Consider the following 21,845-nt stretch of genomic DNA (forward strand, 5'->3'; position numbering starts at 1 on the left):
AGACTCACATCCGAGCCCTGTCATTTTGCAGTGTGGACACAACTCAAGCCACAGATCCAAGTCAGAAGGTCTGCATAGTGCAATATGGATGCATTAGCACAGTTGTGAGACCCAGGTCCAGCAATTGTAAACCCAGGTTTTTTCAAGCATGGGCTTGGAAACACCAAGTCCACAAGCACTGGTCCCACAGACCCAGGATTACAATGCAGTGTAGACATACCCAATGTGGTATTGAAATATAAAAGTAAAATTTATTATATATACCGTATTTTATATTGTATGGTAGAGACGTTGTCTGAGTAAAGGATTGAGAGCCTGATCCGGGCTGATTCTGAGGTTCTGAAACCAACTTCTGCTTTGTCTTTTTGCAAATCACTTATCTCTTTTCCTTTTCCCCCCAATCTTTAAAATGGAGGTGTAGTCTGGGGTGCCAAAGGAATAGATGGTTAAAGTTGTGAAGCTCTTTGAAAATGTTAAGTCATCTACATAACTGCTTAGCAATAGTAGTAGTATTCATTTTTTATCTTCCATGCTGATGAGATAGGCTCTAATCTCAAATTCTCTGCTGCAAATCATCACTTCATCTTGGCTTTTTCACTGCTGAGTGCAAAGCAGACTCATGGGGAGAATAAGATTTGAAAATTGCCCTTTAGGTTGGAAATGAATATGATACCATTCTGTCCAGGTTGCTGTACTAACAGTCCTTACATTTTTATATATGAGAATTATTATTGTTTCCCTTTGTTCTTTTCTTATACTGCAATTAAAAAACATAAAATAGAACAAATGGAACTTGGAGTGACCTATTGTTATTTTTAGCTCCTAGTCAAAATAATTTTCTGAAACCATTACTCAAGTTGTACACAAACCAAAGAATTTGAGCAAATAGGCCAGATCCTTATTTGATGGAGCTAAACAATTAAGTTAATGACAGGTTTCAGAATAGCAGCCGTGTTAGTCTGTATCCACAAAAAGAACAGGAGTACTTGTGGCATCTTAGAGACTAACAAATTTATTAGAGCATAAGCTTTCGTGGGCTACTGCCCACTTCTTCGTTAATGGCGCTAAACAGATTTACGCCAAATGGGGCTCTGGCCCAATCAATGTCTTTATATTACACTTGATCAAATGTGGAATTCTGATTGTCTGCCTTACCTGATGCTGCTTCTGATCCTGTTTCTTCTGAGCACATCTCACCCCCTGTCCTAATTCAAACCTTGATTAGAATTTGACCACGAGGCATTTTGAAAGCAGGCAAACTGAACTGGCAGGCAGTGGTGACTAGTTATAATTGCCCTTTCATGATGGGGTTTTCCCATGAAAGATGGCACTTGCATACATTTCACCCTGTTTCTCTTTCTTTTCAGACCTGTATGTGGAATCAGAGGAAAAACTCTCATAATTAACCTGCCAGGCAGCAAGAAAGGGTCACAGGTAAGAAGTGTTTATATTGAGTCTACCTTTAGAGCTTGCTGCCATCCTATAAGAAGGACTTCACATTGCTTGACATGGCAGAAAATTAGCTGCCCAACCAATTTTACAAAAATCCATGTATATATGTGTTAATATAGCCAAAAACAGGATCAAGTGCATTGCTCTCTGCAGCCACAAGACTCTACATTCTGATTCTCAGGGAGAAATAAGAGATCCAGCTCAGTCTTGTGTATGAGGAATTCATTTCTTTCTTACTACCAATTTTGGTCAGGAAAGGGGAAAAAAAAGGTGTAGGGCAACAGTTTTTAAACTGTTATGAAGATATATATATATTCCAAACAATCTCTTATTTCGTTATTGAATTTCAGAGTTATTACAACTGAAAGAATTTTAAAACTCAAAGTTATTTTTCACCCTTCATGTACTTTGTTTTCTTTTTGCCTTTCACTCAGCTTGGACAGTGAAACTAGCTGGTCAGTTTTCTATTTTAAGTTGTTTTCATTTCCTGATTCTAATACACTACCCCAATTATGTTATATTTTAGAGTTTCCATCACAGCTGTGAAAGATTCACATCAAAATGAGAATTTTACCCCATATTTATTATTGTTTAAGCAAAAATAAAAAATGAGTATTAATAAGCTTGAAGAAGTTTTGACAATTTATAGGTGGGGTAATCCCAAAGAGACAACATTATTTCAACACATTATATTGCCCCTTTTTTAGATTCTAGAGATTGATGTCCCATGTGTTAAACTATGGGGGAGATAGAGTGGCATTGTTTTTTTGATAATTTTTATTTACTATTTCCAGTAGACCCACAATGTACTAGGTGTTATCCAAACAAAAAAAAGTTACTCACAATGTAAAGATAGGAAAATAAATAGACAAAGGATGATGAAAAGGGGTACAACATATTGAGAAATAGTTATTTTAACAAATACATGCAATATGTACAAGTGATAAAGAACAAGATCTTCTGAAAAATAAAGGAAAAAATATGTAGTGAAATTTCATAAAGGAAGTGTTTTTGTAACCTGATGTGCTTTCTTTGTCTTTCTCTTCCCCTCCCCCCCTCAATTAATGTAGCTTAAGAAGTCAAGATCTCTTAGATTTCAGCAAAGGTTATTAAGACCCATGATAGAGAGGTATACTTCTGGGATGTAGGAACCTCAAGAACTGAATTGAATGAGTTTGTTACAGAGGTATCAAATGAGGATTTACTTTTTCTCATGAATTGTTACTTCCCTTTTAATTTCATTAAAATAACCTTACTAAATATCACTGGAAGGTAAAAAGAGGGTGTGTGGATGTTAACATTCAGAGCTGGAAAACTTGCAAGACTGCAATTTCCCTAATAACGGGAGAAGTTAAAATGCCATCATGGTCAAAAAAGTAAACATGTAAAAATCATTCCTTCTTACTCTGTATATGTTTCCTTCATATTTTATGATTCACAACTGCCAACTTCTTGTGCGAGGAAGTGTTTATTCCTCTTAGCTCTGTAGCACAGCTACAGGAGAAGACCCTGGAGTCTATTTTAATAAATTAATCTGGAATTTAGTTAATAAATTATTTAAGCGCTGACAATGTACTTAGCTCTGACCAGGACACCAATATAAAGAGCTGTAAATTTAAGTTTCACTATCAACAGAATGAGCAGCTAAATTCCAAATGCAGAATCTTTATTACTGGTAATGATATGAGACAGAAAAAGTACCCAGCTGGATTTTTAGATCCTGTTCTTTATTTTATATCCCTGACAATTAGACAAAATCATTTTTTTACTTTTAAACTCTGCATATTTATCGTGGAAGAAGAATAAATCATGAAGAGAAAATAAATAGCAGACCTCCCATAGTGTTTTATATTCACTTTTCTGACTATACTGATTGTTACTTTTTGGTAGATAAATGAAAAGAAGTGTGATGTTTCAAAAGATAATTTTTAAAAGAGATTAAACTGTTAGTGCAATAAAATGGCTCTAGTCATCTTTTAAGAGGAGCAATTTGTCTGGTAAACTAGATTGTACCACGGTTGCTAAACCTCCAGGATTGTTCTGGAGTTTCTAGAAATTAAAGATTATGTCGTGATGAAACCCCCAGGAATAGGTCCAACCAAAACTGGCAACCCTATGTTTGCCTTAGCAATATAGTGTGGGAAGAAACAAACACTTGTACCCACAAGAAGCTGTACTTTACCCAGTACTTCTGTGCTGTGGTTGTGAACACTCTAAGTAATGGTTGGCACACTGAATATTCCACTTCGCTTTAGAGAGCACTCAATGTGTTTGATTGAATGCCAAAACCCAGCACATTCTTCTCTGCAGTGATGGTGTATAAGGTCTGGGAGCAAAAGGAAAGATATCAGTGGTGCTGGGATGTACTGTTCAGAAAACTTTTGTACAGTGTGCCTCACAATCAAGATTTGTGGGAGATTTCTCCTACTTTTTGCCTGCCCCATTCCTTTATTTAATATGGCCTCAACAAAAGAAAGAGATATAATCTTTTATAACCTTTATGTTGAAATGTTCTCAGTTAGCATTAAGTTGTTAAAGATAAGGATGCAATAAAATCCATCTTAGTTTTCAGGTTCGAGCCTCTAGGTTGGTTGCAGAAAATTTATTTAGTAGAGTACCATGCAGTGACACTTCGAATGATACAACCAAACTATTAATAAGAAATGATTACTTAAGCAAACAGTCATGCAATTGCCACTTACACTGTACAACAATTACACATGCGCTCAAAGCTTAAATAATGAATTGATGGATGATCAATCCACTGACACCAAATGAAGTATAGCCGTATAATCTTAGAACCTAATGGTAACTTTTTGATATTAATTGGAGCTCACTGGCAATTTAGCAAAACTACTCCTTTTATAAGCTATTATCTTATTAATTAACATAAAACTGATCTTTCCATAATTGTATTTCGACCACCTTCTTATTGGCTCTTTACATTACACATTATTTCAATTAACATCTGCACCAAAGTCCTTCCCATACTATCAATATAGATAGCATTTTAATAAACATTCACAATTCTCAAAAACACTCATTAAAACCTTGCTTTAAACCACTTATAGCCTAAACATAATGAGCAAAATAACCCTGGGTCATGTTCTTGCTAACTCTTACTTTCCCATTAAATTCTGTGTCCAACTTATCTTTAACTTTTTCTCACACTAGCAAATTCAATTTTCCATACTCCTCTACACTTAGGCTAACTTAGGCCCAAAACCTAATTTCAACTTATTTGTTAACTTAAACCATTGTATCAGCTACAGAAGGACAGATCACCCTGGGGTACACACTCGATGTAAATTGTCATAGGCCCACTGATGTCATTGGGCCTATGACAATTTACACTAGCAGAGATTCTGCCCCCTAGGGTTTTTAATGTTTGCCAGTAAAAGTTTTGAATACTACAAATAATGTGGGATTTAGAACTCTCTTTTGGAACCTATTTGTCAATACTTAAACCAAACAGGGGTTTGTTTGGTTGTTTGCTTGCTTCGTTTTCCCTAAAACAGCCTGTTTACTTTTCTAATGTGTTAGTAATTCTTTGTGTACTTCCTCAAAGATTCACTGCTTTTCATTTTCAGTCAGCTTACAACTTCCTGTCCTTGTCCACCACTTATATCATGTTTCACTTTTTGAGGTTTAGAGTTTATTTAAATAAAGAGAGTTGTGTGCTTTGGTATTTCCAAGGCTGTTTTTCAAAAAATAGTAGTTTTGGAGAAACGGTAGCAAGAGTTTTGCACTTAAAGATTATTTTTAGTATATATGTTTAATGTAGTGTATCTGTATTCTCACCTAACTTACAGCAGTTACATTGAGTACAGAATTAATTTTCAAAGAATTTAGAAGTAAACCTGTTAATTAACTTGAATTGTAATTCAAATGCATCATTTGAGACTTTTTTTAATCTTTCTGGCAAATTGATTCATGTGTAGAGTCTAGCATCATCTAAAGGATAGACAACTTTTTATTTTGTTAATGTGATCATTTTTTATTTCCTGGCAATATTTATTATAACCATTTTTCCTGGCAACTATTTGTTTTTGAATGGATGCTTCAGATTTGGAGATTTCATTTTAAAAAGATTTGCTTCTGCATTTCTGGTTACAAAGAAAACTTGGAAAATGAGCACCAAATATAACAAATGCAGTGTTGTCTTCTCCCCTCCCTACTCTGCTCCTATGCCTTCCTGCCACATGGCTGCTCTCCTCTGTGGCCATGCCATCACACTGCCAATCAAATACATACCCACACCCACCCATTCTTTTCAAATTACACAAAGTACTAGTGTGACAAAGTGGGAGTTTTCTGTAATATTTTTATGAATCCCATGTGTTCCCCTATATGCTGCTTCAAACCCTGTACCTCCTGTAGCAAGCCAATGCTGGTGAGCGACCCACATTCCAGCTGTCTGAAGTGTCTGGTGGAAGCTCACGTACGAGAGCATTGCCAGGTCTGCCGCCAGTTCAAGCCTCGTATGAAGAAGGACAGGGAAGCTAGGCCAAGATCCATCCTGATGGAAGCCGCACTCACACTGGCGTCGGAGCCAAGCGTACCTCGCCATCAGTGCAGAGTGCTCCTCTGGTGGTACATGTCTCTCAGCACTGTTCCCCTTTATTAGTGCTGAGGAAGAAGCACAAAAAGCTACAGTCCAAGAGGGGATGTTCCCCAATTTGAGAAAGGACAAACACGGGGAGTGCAGCGGTGTGTGACTTGCATAAGGCCACTCCTCTGCCTCTGCCCTGCAAGCAGCACCATCAACTCTTCCATGCTCACAGGTGCTGTTGAGTCTGGTGCAGGACCAACCACTGACACTGGGGGGATATCGTAGCACAAGTGGGTTCATGGTGCTGTCTGTCCCAAGGGCATTCGCCGCAGCCAGGAACCTGATGGCAGTTTCGGTACCGCCGACCCCTGTGGAGCAAGATCCGGCACTGGTGAGGATATCAAGCAGAAGGGGGCATGGTGCCCCAAGCTCCTATCCAGCACCGGGTCCTTTGATACTGATCAGAAGGAAACAGATTCTGCTGATGTTGGCAAAGGCTTCTCCCCGCTGGCACCATTCCCCAGACCTTTGGCATCGGTCGGTGGAAGCAAGGGGTACCTCCATCCATGATCCCCGCAAGCCGACTTGTCATCAGAATTGGAGGTGGAGCCATGCACCCAGCCAAGAGGCCGATACCAGTACCTGGCCTATGTTCCGTTGGATCCCTGTGGAAGTGCCCCTCCAACTGCTTGGTCCAGTGGGCAGTGGCCTGTGCAGAGCCAATGGCCTTTTGGGAATCCGTGGTGTTTCCCCCCAGTACTGGGACATCTTCCAGCTGTTCATACTCAGTGGGGTCCAAGAGAAGGGCCCTTCCACTGCACTGTCTGGCACCCGAACCGGACTCCAATACCAAACACGGTACCGATACTCAGGATTTGGGGCTACATGTTATGGTTGGTGCAGAAGAAAAGGAGGAAGCTCCCCTGCTGGTTCAGGCTGCCTCCTCCTTCCCAGACAAAGCTGTGCTGGAGTTGAGTGGCTCGGCGCCGCAGGATGACAGGATCACCAGGAGCTACTGAAAAGGATGGCTTCTAACCTACAGCTGGAAGTGGAGGTACTTTAAAAATCCTCCCACAGCCTGATTAACATCTTGGCCGTGGCAGCCCTCTCAAAGGTGGCCCTACCCCTCAACCAGGCTATTATGGATCCAGTTAGATCCCTATGGCAGATTCTGTCCTCCCTGCCCCTCCCCCTTCAAAAAGAGCAGAGAAAAAGTACTTTGTCCTCCACAAAGGGTATGAATACCTTTATTCCCATCACCCTCCTGGGTTTCTTGTGGTCGCAGCAACCCACAAAAGAGACAGGCAAGGGCTGCAGGATGTGACCCCCAAGGTCATGGACTCAAAGAAGCTGGACCTATTTGGCAGAAAAAATTATTCTACTGGTGGATTACAGCTCCACATCTCCAACCAGCAGGCCTCGCATGAGCAATATGACTATAACATCTGAGACCTCGTGTCTATATTCAAGGACTCGCTGCTCTCAGAAGTCCAGACAGGAATTCTCCACTCAGGTGGAGGTAGGTCAGACTATAGCCAGGACCTCCATCCAGTCTGCCCTGGATGCAGCTGACACAGCTGCTAGAACTATGACATTGGCAGTAATCATGCGAAGGTGCTCTTGGCTCCAATCTTCGGGCCTACCACCAGAGGTTCAGCAGTCCATTCAGAGCCTTCCATTTGAGGGAACATCTCTCTTCTCAGAACAGATGGACACAAAATTCCATGGCCTGAAGGATTCTAGGGCCACTCTCAAGTCCCTGGGCCTCTATGCCCCGGTACCTTTGAGGAAGTACTTCAGACCTCAATGACCGGTCTACTTCTGGGCTCCGGTACTGCGCCAAGACCCGTTTAAGAAACAAAGCTGGGGTTATAAGCACAGGCAGCCACCCTCTTCTTCATCATCCTCACTACTGCCCCAAGCAGAACTTTTGAAGGGGCACCCAAGAGCGTTATATCCGTTCCCATACCGGATCTTGCCCCCTTTTTGTTTTCAGACTAACTCTCCTACTTCAGCCCTTTGTGGTTCCTCATCACCTTGGAACGTTGGGTGCTGAGTATGCAACTCGTTTGCACCCATGAGGCATTGGAAACCATTCACAAAACACCCCGTGCTAGATGGCGGCAAGGTGCACAGTGGGAAACTACCCACAATGAATTGCTTTCTGAATCAATGCAAGTGCTGCTACTGTGGATGCGCACCGGCACCACAAGGAGCATAGTGTGGACATGCAGCAGCAGTTTAATTACTGTAGTGGCTGTACATCAATGTAACTTAAGTTGATTTACTTTTGTAGTGTAGACAGAGCCGAAGAGACATGGGTATGGATGTCGTCTAGCTGTCTGGCCCTTAGTCACCATATCAATGGAATATTTGAGAAGACAATATAAGAACATTGACACCTAGCAACCAGTGATCCAAAGGGATATAGATTTCCCCACTTCTCAGCAGGGAAGTTGAGCAACATTCCCCAGCTTGAAAACAAAGGGCTAGGAGGTGCGAGGCAGGCAATAAGAGTTGGCTGCTGGAAAGAGTCAGGGTTCTCACCTGGAGTTTGACCAAGGAGGTCAGACTAAGGGCAGGTCTATACTACAGATTTACATCAGCACAGCTGCATTGGTGCATTTGTGCCACTGTAGTGCATCTGGTGAAGATGCTCTAAGCTGACAGGAGAGAGCTCTCCATCAACTTATTAACTCCACCACCGTGAGAGGCAGTAGCTGTGTCAGCAGGAGAGCTTCCTGCTGACATAGCACTATCTACACAGGCAATTAAGGTCGGTATAACTACATCACTCAGGAATGTGAATTTTTCACACTCTTGAGCAATGTAGTTATACTGAAGTAAGTAAGTACTGTAGACCAAGCCTCAGGACTTGTCTACATCGACAGGCAGTGATCGATCCAGCGGGGGTCGATTTATCACGTCTAGCCTAGATGCGATGAATTGACTGTCGAGCACTCTCCTGTCAACTCCAGTACTCCACCAGGGTGAGAGGCGCAGACAGAGTCGATGGGACAGCGTCAGCCGTCAACTTACCGAAGTGAAGACACCACGGTAAGTAGATCTAAGTACGTTGACTTCAGCTAATTATTCACATAGCTGAAGTTGCATAACTTAGATCGATTCCCCTCTCCCCCACCCCCCTCCAATGTAGACCAGGCCGCAGACACGCACACAGCTTGAATAATGGGGCTCAATACAGCTTTGCTGGGCTAACCAGAATGGTCTATACTTTAACCTTCAGTTCTCTGTGCTAACCTAAAGACTTACTATGCTGTGTTCCAGTTGACTAACAAACCCTACTGTTTTGACAAATCTCTTTGAGTGTCACTGCAAATGCTTGCTGAGGTGCATTAATCCTCGAAGAGCGTACAAGTCTCTACCAGGAGTCTGTCTCATTTGGACTTGCTGAACAGAGCTTACGGTGTAAAGCAGGAGTGCTGAAGCCCAGGAGATCCAGTCTAAAGAGGCAGTGGAGCCATATGGCTGAGCCTGGAGGACAAGTGAGGGCCTGGAACACTGAAAGGGTTCCTCCTAGAGACTGTTCCAAAGCTTGGGCAAAAGCACCCATCCTGTGGATCTGAGACAACTAGATTGTTTTAATTTTATTAAAATATTCCTAAATACGTAGGTATTGTTTGTATATGTGTTGTTGCAATGCATCACACCTATGACTGGTATTATAGGTACAAGGAGTACAGTTACAGGGTCTCTGCAGTTTTTCAATTTCTCCAACCATAGGATGGAAACTTCTTACAATCTTTTAGAAAAACATAGGACAAAGGGAGGTTTAGAGGAAAATTTTATATGGTCACTGTAAAATTATCCTGAGTTATAAGAAATTATGATGACATTAATGATAGTGTGTCATTCTACCAGCCCATAGGAAAAGTCCAAGAATAAAAAGTAATGTGTCTTACCATGTGAAAGCGTGATTATAGAAACCCCTAATGGTGTGAATAAGGATTTGAAGAATCTTTCTCTGGGTATGAAAGGAACAAAATGGGGACAGTTTGAGTCTAGGGTAGAATAAACATTGTTTATGTTTTGAATGTCTGTTTAAACATGATATTTGTGATATGTGTTCTGTGGTTTGGCTAATGATTGTTCATTCTATAAATTGTTGTAGATTGGTTACTGGATGGTGTGTACAATGGCACTTAACTTATCCTAGATTTTTATGTTTGTAATATTGGTTGGTTAATTTTAGCAGTTTTAACTGTTGCACAACAAAGTGTTCTTGTGTATGATTCTATGAAAAATAATACTGTATAGCGCCCAATTCACCTTTGATTAATCTATTAGATTTTCACTTGATTCTTCTCCCATCAGAGATTGGGTGTTAATTTTTGATCAGATGGAAAATCTGATCTAAACCCCAATTTCTCCTTACTGACAAAGAAGTCAAATCCCTATTTTCATCTATAGGTAACTCTTCATTGTCATTTCTCTTCTTGTTGTACATAGGAATGTTTTCAGTTTATACTGCCAGCCCTACCTCATGCCATTGACCTTTTGCGGGATGCCATTGTAAAAGTAAAGGAGGTACACGACGAACTTGAAGACCTACCTTCACCGCCACCTCCTCTTTCTCCTCCTCCAACCACCAGCCCACACAAACAGACAGAAGACAAAGGTGTACAGTGCGAGGAAGAGGAGGAAGAGAAGAAGGATAGTGGAGTAGCCTCAACAGAGGATAGTTCCTCTTCACATATAACTGCTGCAGCCATTGCAGCTAAGGTGAGTCTAAGTCATATGCATAAGGGGCACTTAGGTTTCTATCTCAGGTACTTTCCACCAACATTCAATTGCATTTTAGGAACATGTTTGTTTTTTGGTTTTTACAAACTGGTGGATTTTAAATACATTGTCTAAAAATCAGTACCACCCAGTTCCACAACAATATGCCAGCCCTGTTTTGGTAATTATCACAAACTTTGTAAGGTACCACACATACCCTGCTATTATCTTAATGCTTTTGTGGACTTTACAATACCATTTTCTGTAGTCCTAGAATTTTTTTTTTTACTTAAAACACCTGCCCTGCCTGACTCCAGTAGGTGGTACTTCATTTCCTGCTATCACAACGTTCTGTTAAAAAGGACAATATTGATTTTGCCGAAGCTAAAATGGAAAAAAATATGACAAGGAGGTTGTAGAATAGCTAATAATCTACCCAGGCTACTGGTATTCCCCCCCATATACATCCATGTTATGGGGGCATAGTGATGTGGAATTTTGCTACAACAAATAGGTCTCGTTACTATTTAGATTTCATTACTTTAGCCAGTTTGATTAGGCAAATGTTACCAAGACTAGGATTAGAAATTTTGGAGTATAAAAGAAAAACGACTTACAATAATTTGTTAAAATAGTACTTGGAAAATTTATTATTTCAATATGTCAAAATCGGTTAAAATACTATTTTCTCTATAATTTTGTTTTTCCAAATCAATAGTATTGTTTTAGTTGCAGCACTGTATCTTTTACCTTTGTTTCATGCCTTCAATTTATACATATATAAGGTTTGTGTGTTTCTAGATGCTTGTGAAAAGTTATTTAAGTTCATCCACCCTACAACTGGCTAAACTGCTGTTTTTCAGTTGCTGTTGACCAGTGTATCCAGATAAGGAATTCATTTTAAGTAATCAGAAAGACAGTATACCACTTTTTATTTAAAGCACAATAGCAGCATTCCTGCTCCCAAAAGATGAAGTTCAGGAATGAGCCATCATGTTTCCATGATGCCTCCAACCTAATATTATTTTCTCATGAACAAAAAAATCCTGATTACATATAGGTTTGCAGGACTAGAAGCAAAACGGGATGTAAATTATCAACTGCAAGTTGCAATTTTTGTTAATATTAATTTAAATGTAATGTCTAATTAAGTCAAATAGTTCTTTTGAAATGGCCAAATACTTAAGTATTTAGTGCAATTTTTTAAGGGCAGAAAATACCTGAGATCTAAACTGATTGTGCTCATATAAATTTCTAAGCACTTTGCATTTCAGTGTCCCACCTGTATTCACCCTTGTTCCCTTTCAGTCATTTTGCTTGTATAGTTTCATGTTTTCCTGTCACTGTATTCATAGCTGTTATGTATTGTACATTAGAAGCATCCATCCTACACCAGTTCTGCTGTTATCATGGCAAAAGGTGAACAGCCCATCCCGGGTCTCATCTGTTATTCCCATCACGCAGCAGGCAGTGCAGGAGAACCGGTAAGACACACCTACAAGAGGCTTTTGCATTAATAGTATCTGCAAGTATACTGCCTGCCTCCTCTCCTAGCGTGTAAAGAGGAGATGTTATTTGTTTTATTCTAGCAGACATACAGTGGTGCTTTAAAAAAAATTAAATATATGAAAAGCCACTGAGCCTATTCTGTCAAGGACACAGAGTTTAATAAGATCTATCCTATAGCCAAAATATCAAAATATTCGGTTGAGGATTAAGATATTGTGGGTTGTGTCAATGAGTATCCTCATTTGGATGTAAGATGTTCATTGCTATGAAACCTGTGTCTGTTTCATCATCTCATATATTTAATATATTTAATAAATTATCCAACCTCATTAAAATTATCCCTTAAAATTATTGCTTTGGAGTCTTGGAATCTTGGTGGCTTTTTCCCCATCAAGTTGCATTGCCTCTTTAAATACTGTTTTCATTGGTGAGTGTATTACATTAGTGTGTCATTTGTATTAGCCATTCATATTTTGCTTGTTTATGCTTTAATCATTTATAGATTCTACTAAATTCTAATGTTTTGTGTTTAGAGTCAGGATTTCCTACAATGTAGGGGCAAAAATTGAGGATGCAGGATAAAAAGGACTTTTATTATAGCTATTGTTGAATTTCAGTGAACAACAGGCAAAAGCGAGGAAGGACGTGACATGACAAGTCCACATTTAGGATAGTCAGCTGCTCCGACAATTTAGATTGGAGGGCCATAGTTAATAGTCTGGCAATATAATTTGCTGTTTTTCTTATCCCAAAAAAATTCAGGCTAGATTCCAAGGTAAAAGAATGAGCTAAGAGGGCATCAGAAAAACATAATTTATCATATTTCATAGCCACAGATTAGTGAGCCCAAAGAAAAGCAATTGGTCTGGAGAGACTTGGACTAGCTGATCTCATCAAACAGCAAGCTGCTTTCTCATTTATTATTGGTAAAAATTCTCTGGACATTGTAACATTAGTCTTATTGGCAGAGACTGCACAGTGTTGCACTTAATTTTTCACTTTTGTGTGTCTCCTCAGACAAATGGTAAGCCAAACCATTCATTAAATAGTCTAATGTGGCTGTATTTCAGACATGACATGATATGTTAAAGAATGTAATTTACAAAATGAGGAAAGGACTCTTTTGAAGTTAACACAGTAGATGATGAATCCATGTCCAATATATGAACTTGTATGGGTACTGACACTCTGATTGATGCTACTGTAATAAGCATCTATATCATTATCATCTCCAGGGTACACTCTTCATTATTATTAAAATAATGAATTCAACCTCTCTCAGCAATACACTAACAAATTGTCATCTAAACTTAGTTCCAGGGCTTTTGGCTAGCTTGTTTTAAACTCTCATGATATCATTGTCATCCCCCGTCCCCCTTAATTTGATCTTCATGGGTCAGGAGAGGAATTGGCTAGTTTATAAGAACTTTTTTTAGTGTGTATGCCTTTCGTCTTTTGTGTCTACAAGATGCTTCTGCTCTTTTTATTTATTTTGGACAATCATGACAATTGCAATCAGCAGTTTACACACTTGACTAACACCTTGCTAGTACTGTCAATCTCTCTTCAGATCCTCTTGGAGGAAAGAGAATAAGGAGCTTTTGCCTTTGCCTTTTTTCCTCTCTTGTCATCACTTGGTTCTTTGATCTCAGAATTAACAAGCGAAATTGTAAGAAGATAGGTATAAAACCACTTCCAGAAAAGGTGATGTCAGACAGAAAGATGTCCTTCAGAATCAGAATATATGTGCATAATAAAATGATGGATAGTGAGCTGGATGGATGGAAAGGAAAGGAATGAGAGAGAGAAGGAATAAGGGAAAGGGGTAGGAGTTCTCTCCTGGCCAGGGGGAGAACCACTCCCCAATTAATCAGTTCAGAGCCCCTTCATTTCAATTGTTCTACTCTTCCATAATTAATTTTTGCTCTGCACGCCACTCCAATTGAATTTATTTCCCTTCCCCTTCCCTCAAAACATTTCTTCTTCAGTAAGCTTGTTGCCAACCTCCACCACCATTTAAAATCCTTCCCACTGATCAGCATCTCATTTTCTACTCACCCACACCACTGCTGTTTCATTTTCTACACCACAGACATTCCCTTACCCAAGTGTTCTTTCTATGCCTTTCTCATATCTTTGTACTGAAGTATTTAATTTCTGACACATATTTCTGACACTTCTTTCCCTCTGTATCCCTTTGTCAATTGTTTGCTTCCTTCCCCTATTCCTTTGGCTGTATTTTGTCGGAATGTTTTCAGTTAATTATCTGTTTTTCAGGGCAGGAGCCTTATTCTACATCTGTAAAGTATCTAGCTATTTGGATTCCATGTAAATAATAATAATTAATAATTTAATATTATGTAACATTATGTTGCAGTAGTGCCTAGAGACCAACCAGATCAGAATTCTATTGTACTAGGTGCTATGCAAACATATAAGCCCCAATGAGCTTATACTCTAAAGACAAGACAAAGCAGGTAGATGAGACAAACACGTGGGTCAGGGTGGAGGAGACAGAGTAACAAAAATAATAGCATGTAGGCTCATAGATTCATAGACGTTAAGGGCAGAAGGGACCATCATGATCATCTAGGTGACTTCCTACACATTGCAAGCCACAGAACCTCACCCACCCCCTCCTGTAATAGACCCACAACCTCTGGCTGAGTTACTGACATTTTCAAATCTTGATTTAAAGACTTCAAGTTATAGAGAATCCACCATTTACTGTAGCTCAAACCAGCATGTGACCCATACCCAACACTGCAGAGGAAAGCAAAAACCTCAATTTAAGTTGGGGGAGAATTCCTTCCCGACACCACATAGGTGGTCAGTTAGACCCTAAGCATGTGTGCAAGACCTACCAGCCAGCCACTCGGGAAATAATTCTCTGTTGTAACTGAGAGCCTTCTCCAACTAGTGTCCCATCTCCAGCTGTTGGAGATATTTGCTAACACCAGTTGCAGATGGGCCATGTGCCATTGTAGGCAATCTCATCCCTGCCATAAATTTATCAAACCCAGTCTTGAAACATGTTAGGTTTCTTGCCTTCACTATTCCCCATAGAAGGCTGTTCCAGAACTTCACTTCTCGGGTGGTTCATCTGATTTCAAGCCTAAATTTATTGATGGCCAGTTTGTATCCATTTGTTCTTGTGCCAACATTGGCCCTTAACTTAAATAACTACTCTCCCTCTCTGGTGTTTCTCCCTCTGATGTATTTAGAGAGCAATCATAGTAGCCCTCTTCTGCACCTGTTCCAGTTTAAATTCATCTTTTTTTAAACATGGAAGACCAGAATTGCACACAGTATTCCAAATGAGGTCTCAGTAGTGAGTTGTGTAATGGTAATAACACTTCCCTATCTCTACTGGAAATATCTCGCCTGATGCATCATAGGATCACATTAGGCCTTTTTTATGGCTGCATCACATTTGCAGCTCATAGTCATCCTGTGACTGACCAATACACCAAGTCTTTCTCCTCCTCTGTTGCTTCCAACTGATGTGCCCCCAGCTTATACCAAAAATTCTTCTTTTTAGTTCCTGACTTTGCACTATTAAATTTCATCCCATTTTTATTATTCCGGTTTTCCAGGTCATCCAAATCTTCTTGTATGATATTCTGGCCCTCTTCCGTATTGGCAATACCTCCCAACTTTGTATCATCTGCAAATTGCATTAGCATACTCTCATTTTTGTGCCAATGTCATGCATGAAAATGTTAAATAAGAATGGTCCCAAGACCAATCCCAGTCCCTGAGGAACTCCACTAGTAACCTTCCTCCAGCCTGACAGTTCATCTTTCAATACGACCCGTTGTTGTCTCCCCTTTAACCAGGGTCCTGAGCCACCTTTCAAGTATCATATTAATCCCCATCTTTTCCAATTTAACTAATAATTTCCCATGTGGAATTGTTTCAAATGCCTTACTGAAATCCAGGTTGATTAGATATACTGCATTCCTTTTGTCTAGAAACTTACTTATCAAATAAAGAGATCAAGTTGGTCTGGCACAGTCTACCTTTTCTAAAACCATTTGTATTTTATCCAAATTACTGTTTACCTCTATGTCCTTAACTACTTGCTCTCTTTCAAAACTTGTTCTAAGACATAGCAGACAATTAAGGTCAAACTAACCGGCCTGTCATTTCCCAGGTCCCTTTTTCCCCCCCTTTCTTAAATATAGGTACTATATTTGCAATTCTCCAATCATAGGGTATGACCTCTGAGTTTATGGATTCATTAAAAATCCTTGCTATTCGGTTTGTAATTTCAAGTGCCAAGTTTTTTAATATTCTTGGCTGGAGATTATCCGGGGCCCCCAATTTGGTCCCAATTAAGCTTCTTTGAGCTTCTCTTCCACCTCAGATGTGGTAATTTCTACTTCCATATCCCTTTTCCCATTAGCCACCCTGCCACAGCCCCCAAGCTTCTCATTACTCTTACAAAAAAGCGAGGCAAAATATTTGTTTATGTGTTGGGCCATGCCTAGATTATCTTTACTCTCCACCCCATCCTTAGTATTTAGCAGTTCCACTTCTTCTTTCCTTGTTTTTTTTTTTATTTATATGGCTAAAGAAACTTTTACTGTTGGTTTTAATTTCCTCTGCAAGGAACAACTCTGCTTGGCTTTTGGCAGTTCTCACTTTTTCTCTACACTTTCTGACCTGCAAGAGGTAGCTTTCCTTGCTGATCCATCCCTTCTTCCATTCCTTGCAGGCTTTCTGCTTTCTCTTAATAATCTGTTTTGAGATGCTTGTTCATCTAATTTGGTCTGCAACCCTTTCCTACAATTTTTTCCCACCTGTTTGGGATGGAGGTTTGAGATAGCTTCTGCAACTTTGACTTAAAGTAATTCCAAGCCGCCTCCACATTCAGATCTTGAATTCTAGTCCACTTCCCTAACTAATTCCTTTAATATTTTTTAAGTTTTCCCTTTTGAAATCAAGGGCCCTAGTTGCAGATCTATTTTTGTTTATCTTTTCATTTAGTTTAAACGGAATTAACTCATGATCACTTAAACCAAAATTGTCCTCTACAACCAGTTCTTCTATAAGGTCCTTGCTACTTACCAAAACTAAATCTAAAATGGCATCACCTCTTGTTCATTTCAGGACTATTTGGTGAAGAAATTTATGAGCTACCACATCCAGAAATATCTGGGCCCTACCATTATTAGTAGTACTTGTTCTCCAATCAATATCTGGCATATTAAAGTCTCCTTTAATCACAAAATTTCCAATAATATTTTTCATTAAAAATAATAAAGATGTCACTATCCATATCCAAATCAAATCTTGGAAATCTGTAGCAGCCCCCATGCACTGTCGCAGTGGAGCCTCGGTTATCTTTCTTTCCCCAAGTGATGTTGACCAAGATTCTATTTTATCCATTCTATCGCTTCTAATTTCCTTATGCTCTACCTTATCGTTAATATACAATGCTACTCCACCACCTTTACCTCTATTTCTGTCTTTCCTGAACAGCACATATCCTTCAATATCTATATTCCTGTCATGACTACTGTTCCACTATGTTTCTATTATCCCTTTAATACCTAGTTTTACTTCCTGCACCAGTAATTCTAGTTCATCCATTTTGACACTCAGGCTCCATGCATTGGTGTACAGACATCTTAGTTGTTTCTGCTTGGCTTTGCCCAGATTCCTTACTTCAGGTACATTTTACTGCCAGTATTGTCTAACTACCAGTTACTATCAATGGTACTCACACTTTCTTTCCTCATGTTGTCCTTTTTACTACCTTCTATTGTTCCTTTCTCCATTACTGAATCCTCTCCTATTTGATTTTCCTCCTGCTCAGTATTAGAATCAGGTGGAAAGATTACATGAGCATCTCCCAGCCATTTCCCCCAACTTCCATGTTTAAAGCTCTTTTAATCAGATGGGCCATCTCCCATCCCAGATGTCTATTTCCCTCCCTACTCAGGTGGAGTCCATCACAAAAGAACAGTTCTCTGTCCATAAATGCCTCCCAGCAGTTGATCATCTCAAAGCCTTCAACTACACCATTGCCTGAGCCATCTGTTGGTCATCATAATCTTATCTCATATTCACTCTCTCCTACAGACAGGTAGAATCCCACTGAAGATCACCTGAAGATCATTTCTTTAAGCATCTTCCCCAAAGTGGTGTAGTCTTCCTTGATGCATTCCAGCAGGAATCAAGCAGTGTCTTTTGTTCCCATGTGAAGACAATCAGTGAATTCTTACTTGCTCCCATTAGGATCCTCTTCAGGTCTACATCCTGTATCTTAGATCCTAGCAGACAGCACACCCTTCTGTGATCCAGATCAGTTCTGGTGACAGGCCTGTCTGTTCTTCCTAGTAGGGAGTCTCCAGTAGTGTAGACCTACCCCTTCCTGTTGGTGCAATTTTCCAGCCTTCCCCCTTCTGTTCTTTCTGGCTACAAGTCTTTTTTTCTGTTGTCATTTGCAATCTTCTGCAATTCATCTTCTATCCTCCTGGGGCTCCAAACTCTGGCTATCTCCATTGGCTCTTTCTCTGTTCTTGTAAAACTAGCTGCTCTTCTCTTTTTTTTTTTTTTTTTTTTGCTCTCTCATGTTCTCGTACTGTCTTCCTTTCCCCTTCCTTTTCCAACTCAGCAAACCTGCTCCTTAACTCTATTTCTCCTTCGCTAGCCAGTCTTTTCCTCTGCTCTGTTCTCATAGTCACATGCTTCCGCTGGCCACTTTCCTAATCCAGCAGTCTGCTCTGAGAGTCCTTTGGTCCAGCTTGCATCTGCAAGTCTTGAGTTTTCCTTTCAGCCTTCTATCTCCTTCCCTCCATCATCTGCTCCACTCCCCTTTGAAACTCTAGTTTCTAGCTGCATCTCCATACCTCAACTCTTCTCTTCCATCAGATCTATCAAGTGGCATTTCAGGTACCCTCTCCAGAATAACGTACATCCCACAGGTGCCACATCCAGTCATCTTCATTGTCTTTTCCCTTTTTCAGGACCCTACCATTGATACTTCTGCAGCTGTCATAGCCTTCCCTCCTAAGCACATGTCAAAAAAACAAAAACACCCTACAAACGCAAAAACCAAAAGCAGACCAATGCATAGCCCCTCACCCAAACTTCCAATCAAACTCTGTTTTCAGCTCTGTTTTCTGGCTCCTGTGCCACTGCTCCTTTGTGCACAAGTCTTAACTAATCAAGACAATAATCACAACTTGCCACCTCTCTAAGTATTTTTGGATTGCAGTTTACTGTATGCACCATGGAACAGGTGAGTTTTAAGGATGGAATAAAGAAAGGTAAGGTGATCATTTTTCAGATTTTTCTGGGAGCTTTTCCCACTTGTGAGAGGCAGCATGGGAGAAAGTGTGAACGCGCTTTTTAGAGAAATGGGCAATCATGGCTGATATCACTGGCAGAGAAAAGACGTGAATTTACCTTGTGATAAGATAAAAAGTTGAACAAGTAGACAGAACTAGATTATCAAGAGCTAGAAAAGTTAGGACAAGAAGTTCATGTTTGGTGCTATGGAAAAGGGAGAGCCAATGTAGGCAGTTGAAATAGAAAAGCATGCAAGGAGTATTGTCTTAGCAGTAGCTTAGAGACTAAATGGTGAAAGGGGATGAAACAATAATTTATGGGAGATAAGGGGTAAAGGCTGGACTTTTTTAAGATGGAAGAGACCAGGTATGTTTTTTGTTGTAAGGGGAAGAACCCTGAGGAGAATGAAAAGTTGAGAAGGGTAAAGGTAGGAGTCAGAATGGAGTGAGGGAACTCAAGAGATGAAAGGGGATGGAGTCACTGAAGCAGGTGCAGGGGTTCGAGAAGAAACCTAGGAAACAGTCCCAGTGTCTGGGACTGAGGCAAAGGAGGAAAGAGTGGTGGGGGGATGAATATATAAAGAAGGGGGACTCTGTGTCTGATTTTTTTTTCTTTGTAGAAACTGACAAGATTTATGCAGAGAGGGAATGTCCTTAGCTCCTTATATCAAAGTCCTTATGGCAGCCTTTCAATCCCTATCGTGACTCGTCCCAGGCTCTAACCTTCCCTCTTAAGGTTTCTTTGAGACTGAGCTTTGAACCAGAGAGGAATATTCATAAGACTGTCACAACCCTGTTTGGATTCTATTATTCCACTTAATCAATATTCAGTATAATATTAAATAATAACTGCACACCTCTGTGGAGAATTTAAAACAAAGACCCTTTAAAAACACACACTTATAGCCTATATATCAATATTTAAATGAATACCAAACAATTTATACTAGGGCTGTCAAGCGATTAAAAAAATTAATTGTGATTAACAAAATAAAGCGCAATTAATCGCACTGTTAATAATAATAGAATACCATTTATTTAAATATTTTTGGATGTTTTCTACATTTTCAAACATATTGATTTCAATTACAACACCGAATACAAAAGTGTACAATGCTCACTTCATATTTATTTTTTATTACAAATATTTGCACTGTAAAAAAAACAAAAGAAATAGTATATTTTAATTCACCTAATACAAGTACTGTATTGCAATCTCTTTATAATGAAAGTTGAACTTACAAATGTAGAATTATGTACAAAATATAACTGCATTCAAAAATAAAACAATGTAAAACTTTAGAACCTACAAGTCCACTCAGTTCTACTTCAGCCAATCGCTCAGACAAGTTTGGTTACAATTTGCAGGAGATAATGCTGCCCACGTCTTGTTTACCATGTCACCTGAAAGGGAAAACAGGCGCTCGCATGGCACTGTTGTAGCCAGCATTGCAAGATATTCATGTGCCAGATGTGCTAAAGATTCATATGTCCCTTCATGCTTCAACTACCATTCCAGAATATATGCATCCATGCTGATGACAGTTTCTGCTCGATAACGATCTAAAGCAGAGCGGACCTACGCATGTTCGTTTTCATCATCTGAGTCAGATGCCACCAGCAGAAGGTTGATTTTCTTTTTTGGTAGTTCAGGTTCTATAGTTTCCACATCGTAGGGTTGCTCTTTTAAGACATCTGAAAGCATTCTCCACACCTCATCCCTCTCAGATTTTGGAAGGCACTTCAGATTCTTAAACCTTGGGTCGAGTGCTGTATCTATCCTTAGAAATCTCACATTGGTACCTTCTTTGCATTTTGTCAAATCTGCTGTGAAAGTGTTCTTAAAACGAACATGTGCTGGGTCATCATCAGAGACTGCTATAACATGAAATATATGGCAGAGTGTGGGTAAAGCAGAACAGGAGACGTACAATTCTCCCCCAAGTTCAGTCACAAATTTAATTAATGCATTATTTTTTTAACGAGCATCATCAGCATGGAAGCATGTCCTCGGGAATGGTGGCCGAAGCATGAAGGGGCATATGAATGTTTAGTATATCTGGCACATAAATACCTTGCAACGCCAGCTACAAAAGTGCCATGCGAACGCCTATTCTCACTTTCAGGTTTAAATAAGAATCAGTCAGCATTATCTCCCGTAAATGTAAACAAACTTGTTTCTCTTAGCAATTGGCTGAACAAGAAGTAGGACTGAATGGACTTGTAAGCTCTAGTTTTACATTGTTTTGTTTTTGAGTGCAGTTATGTAACAAAAAAACCCTACTTTG

At 39.7% G+C, this 21,845-nt stretch overlaps 1 protein-coding gene across 49 annotated transcripts in view; it reads left to right on the forward strand.

The window, feature by feature from the left end:
• Positions 1-21,845, forward strand: part of GPHN (gephyrin) — a 534,893-nt gene that overhangs the window by 344,856 nt on the left and 168,192 nt on the right. For 32 of the 49 annotated variants that reach the window (XM_065592887.1, XM_005306696.5, XM_065592878.1 and 29 more), the window contains 3 exons: positions 1,368-1,434; positions 10,475-10,747; positions 12,124-12,231. In XM_065592887.1, the coding sequence (XP_065448959.1) occupies positions 1,368-1,434; positions 10,475-10,747; positions 12,124-12,231 (448 nt within the window). The remainder of the gene's footprint in view (positions 1-1,367; positions 1,435-10,474; positions 10,748-12,123; positions 12,232-21,845) is intronic. The other 17 variants (XM_065592897.1, XM_065592862.1, XM_065592866.1 and 14 more) reach the window with 1 other exon arrangement.

Source organism: Chrysemys picta, chromosome 4 (assembly GCF_011386835.1).
Source record: "Chrysemys picta bellii isolate R12L10 chromosome 4, ASM1138683v2, whole genome shotgun sequence".
Taxonomy (NCBI): Eukaryota; Metazoa; Chordata; order Testudines; family Emydidae; genus Chrysemys; species Chrysemys picta.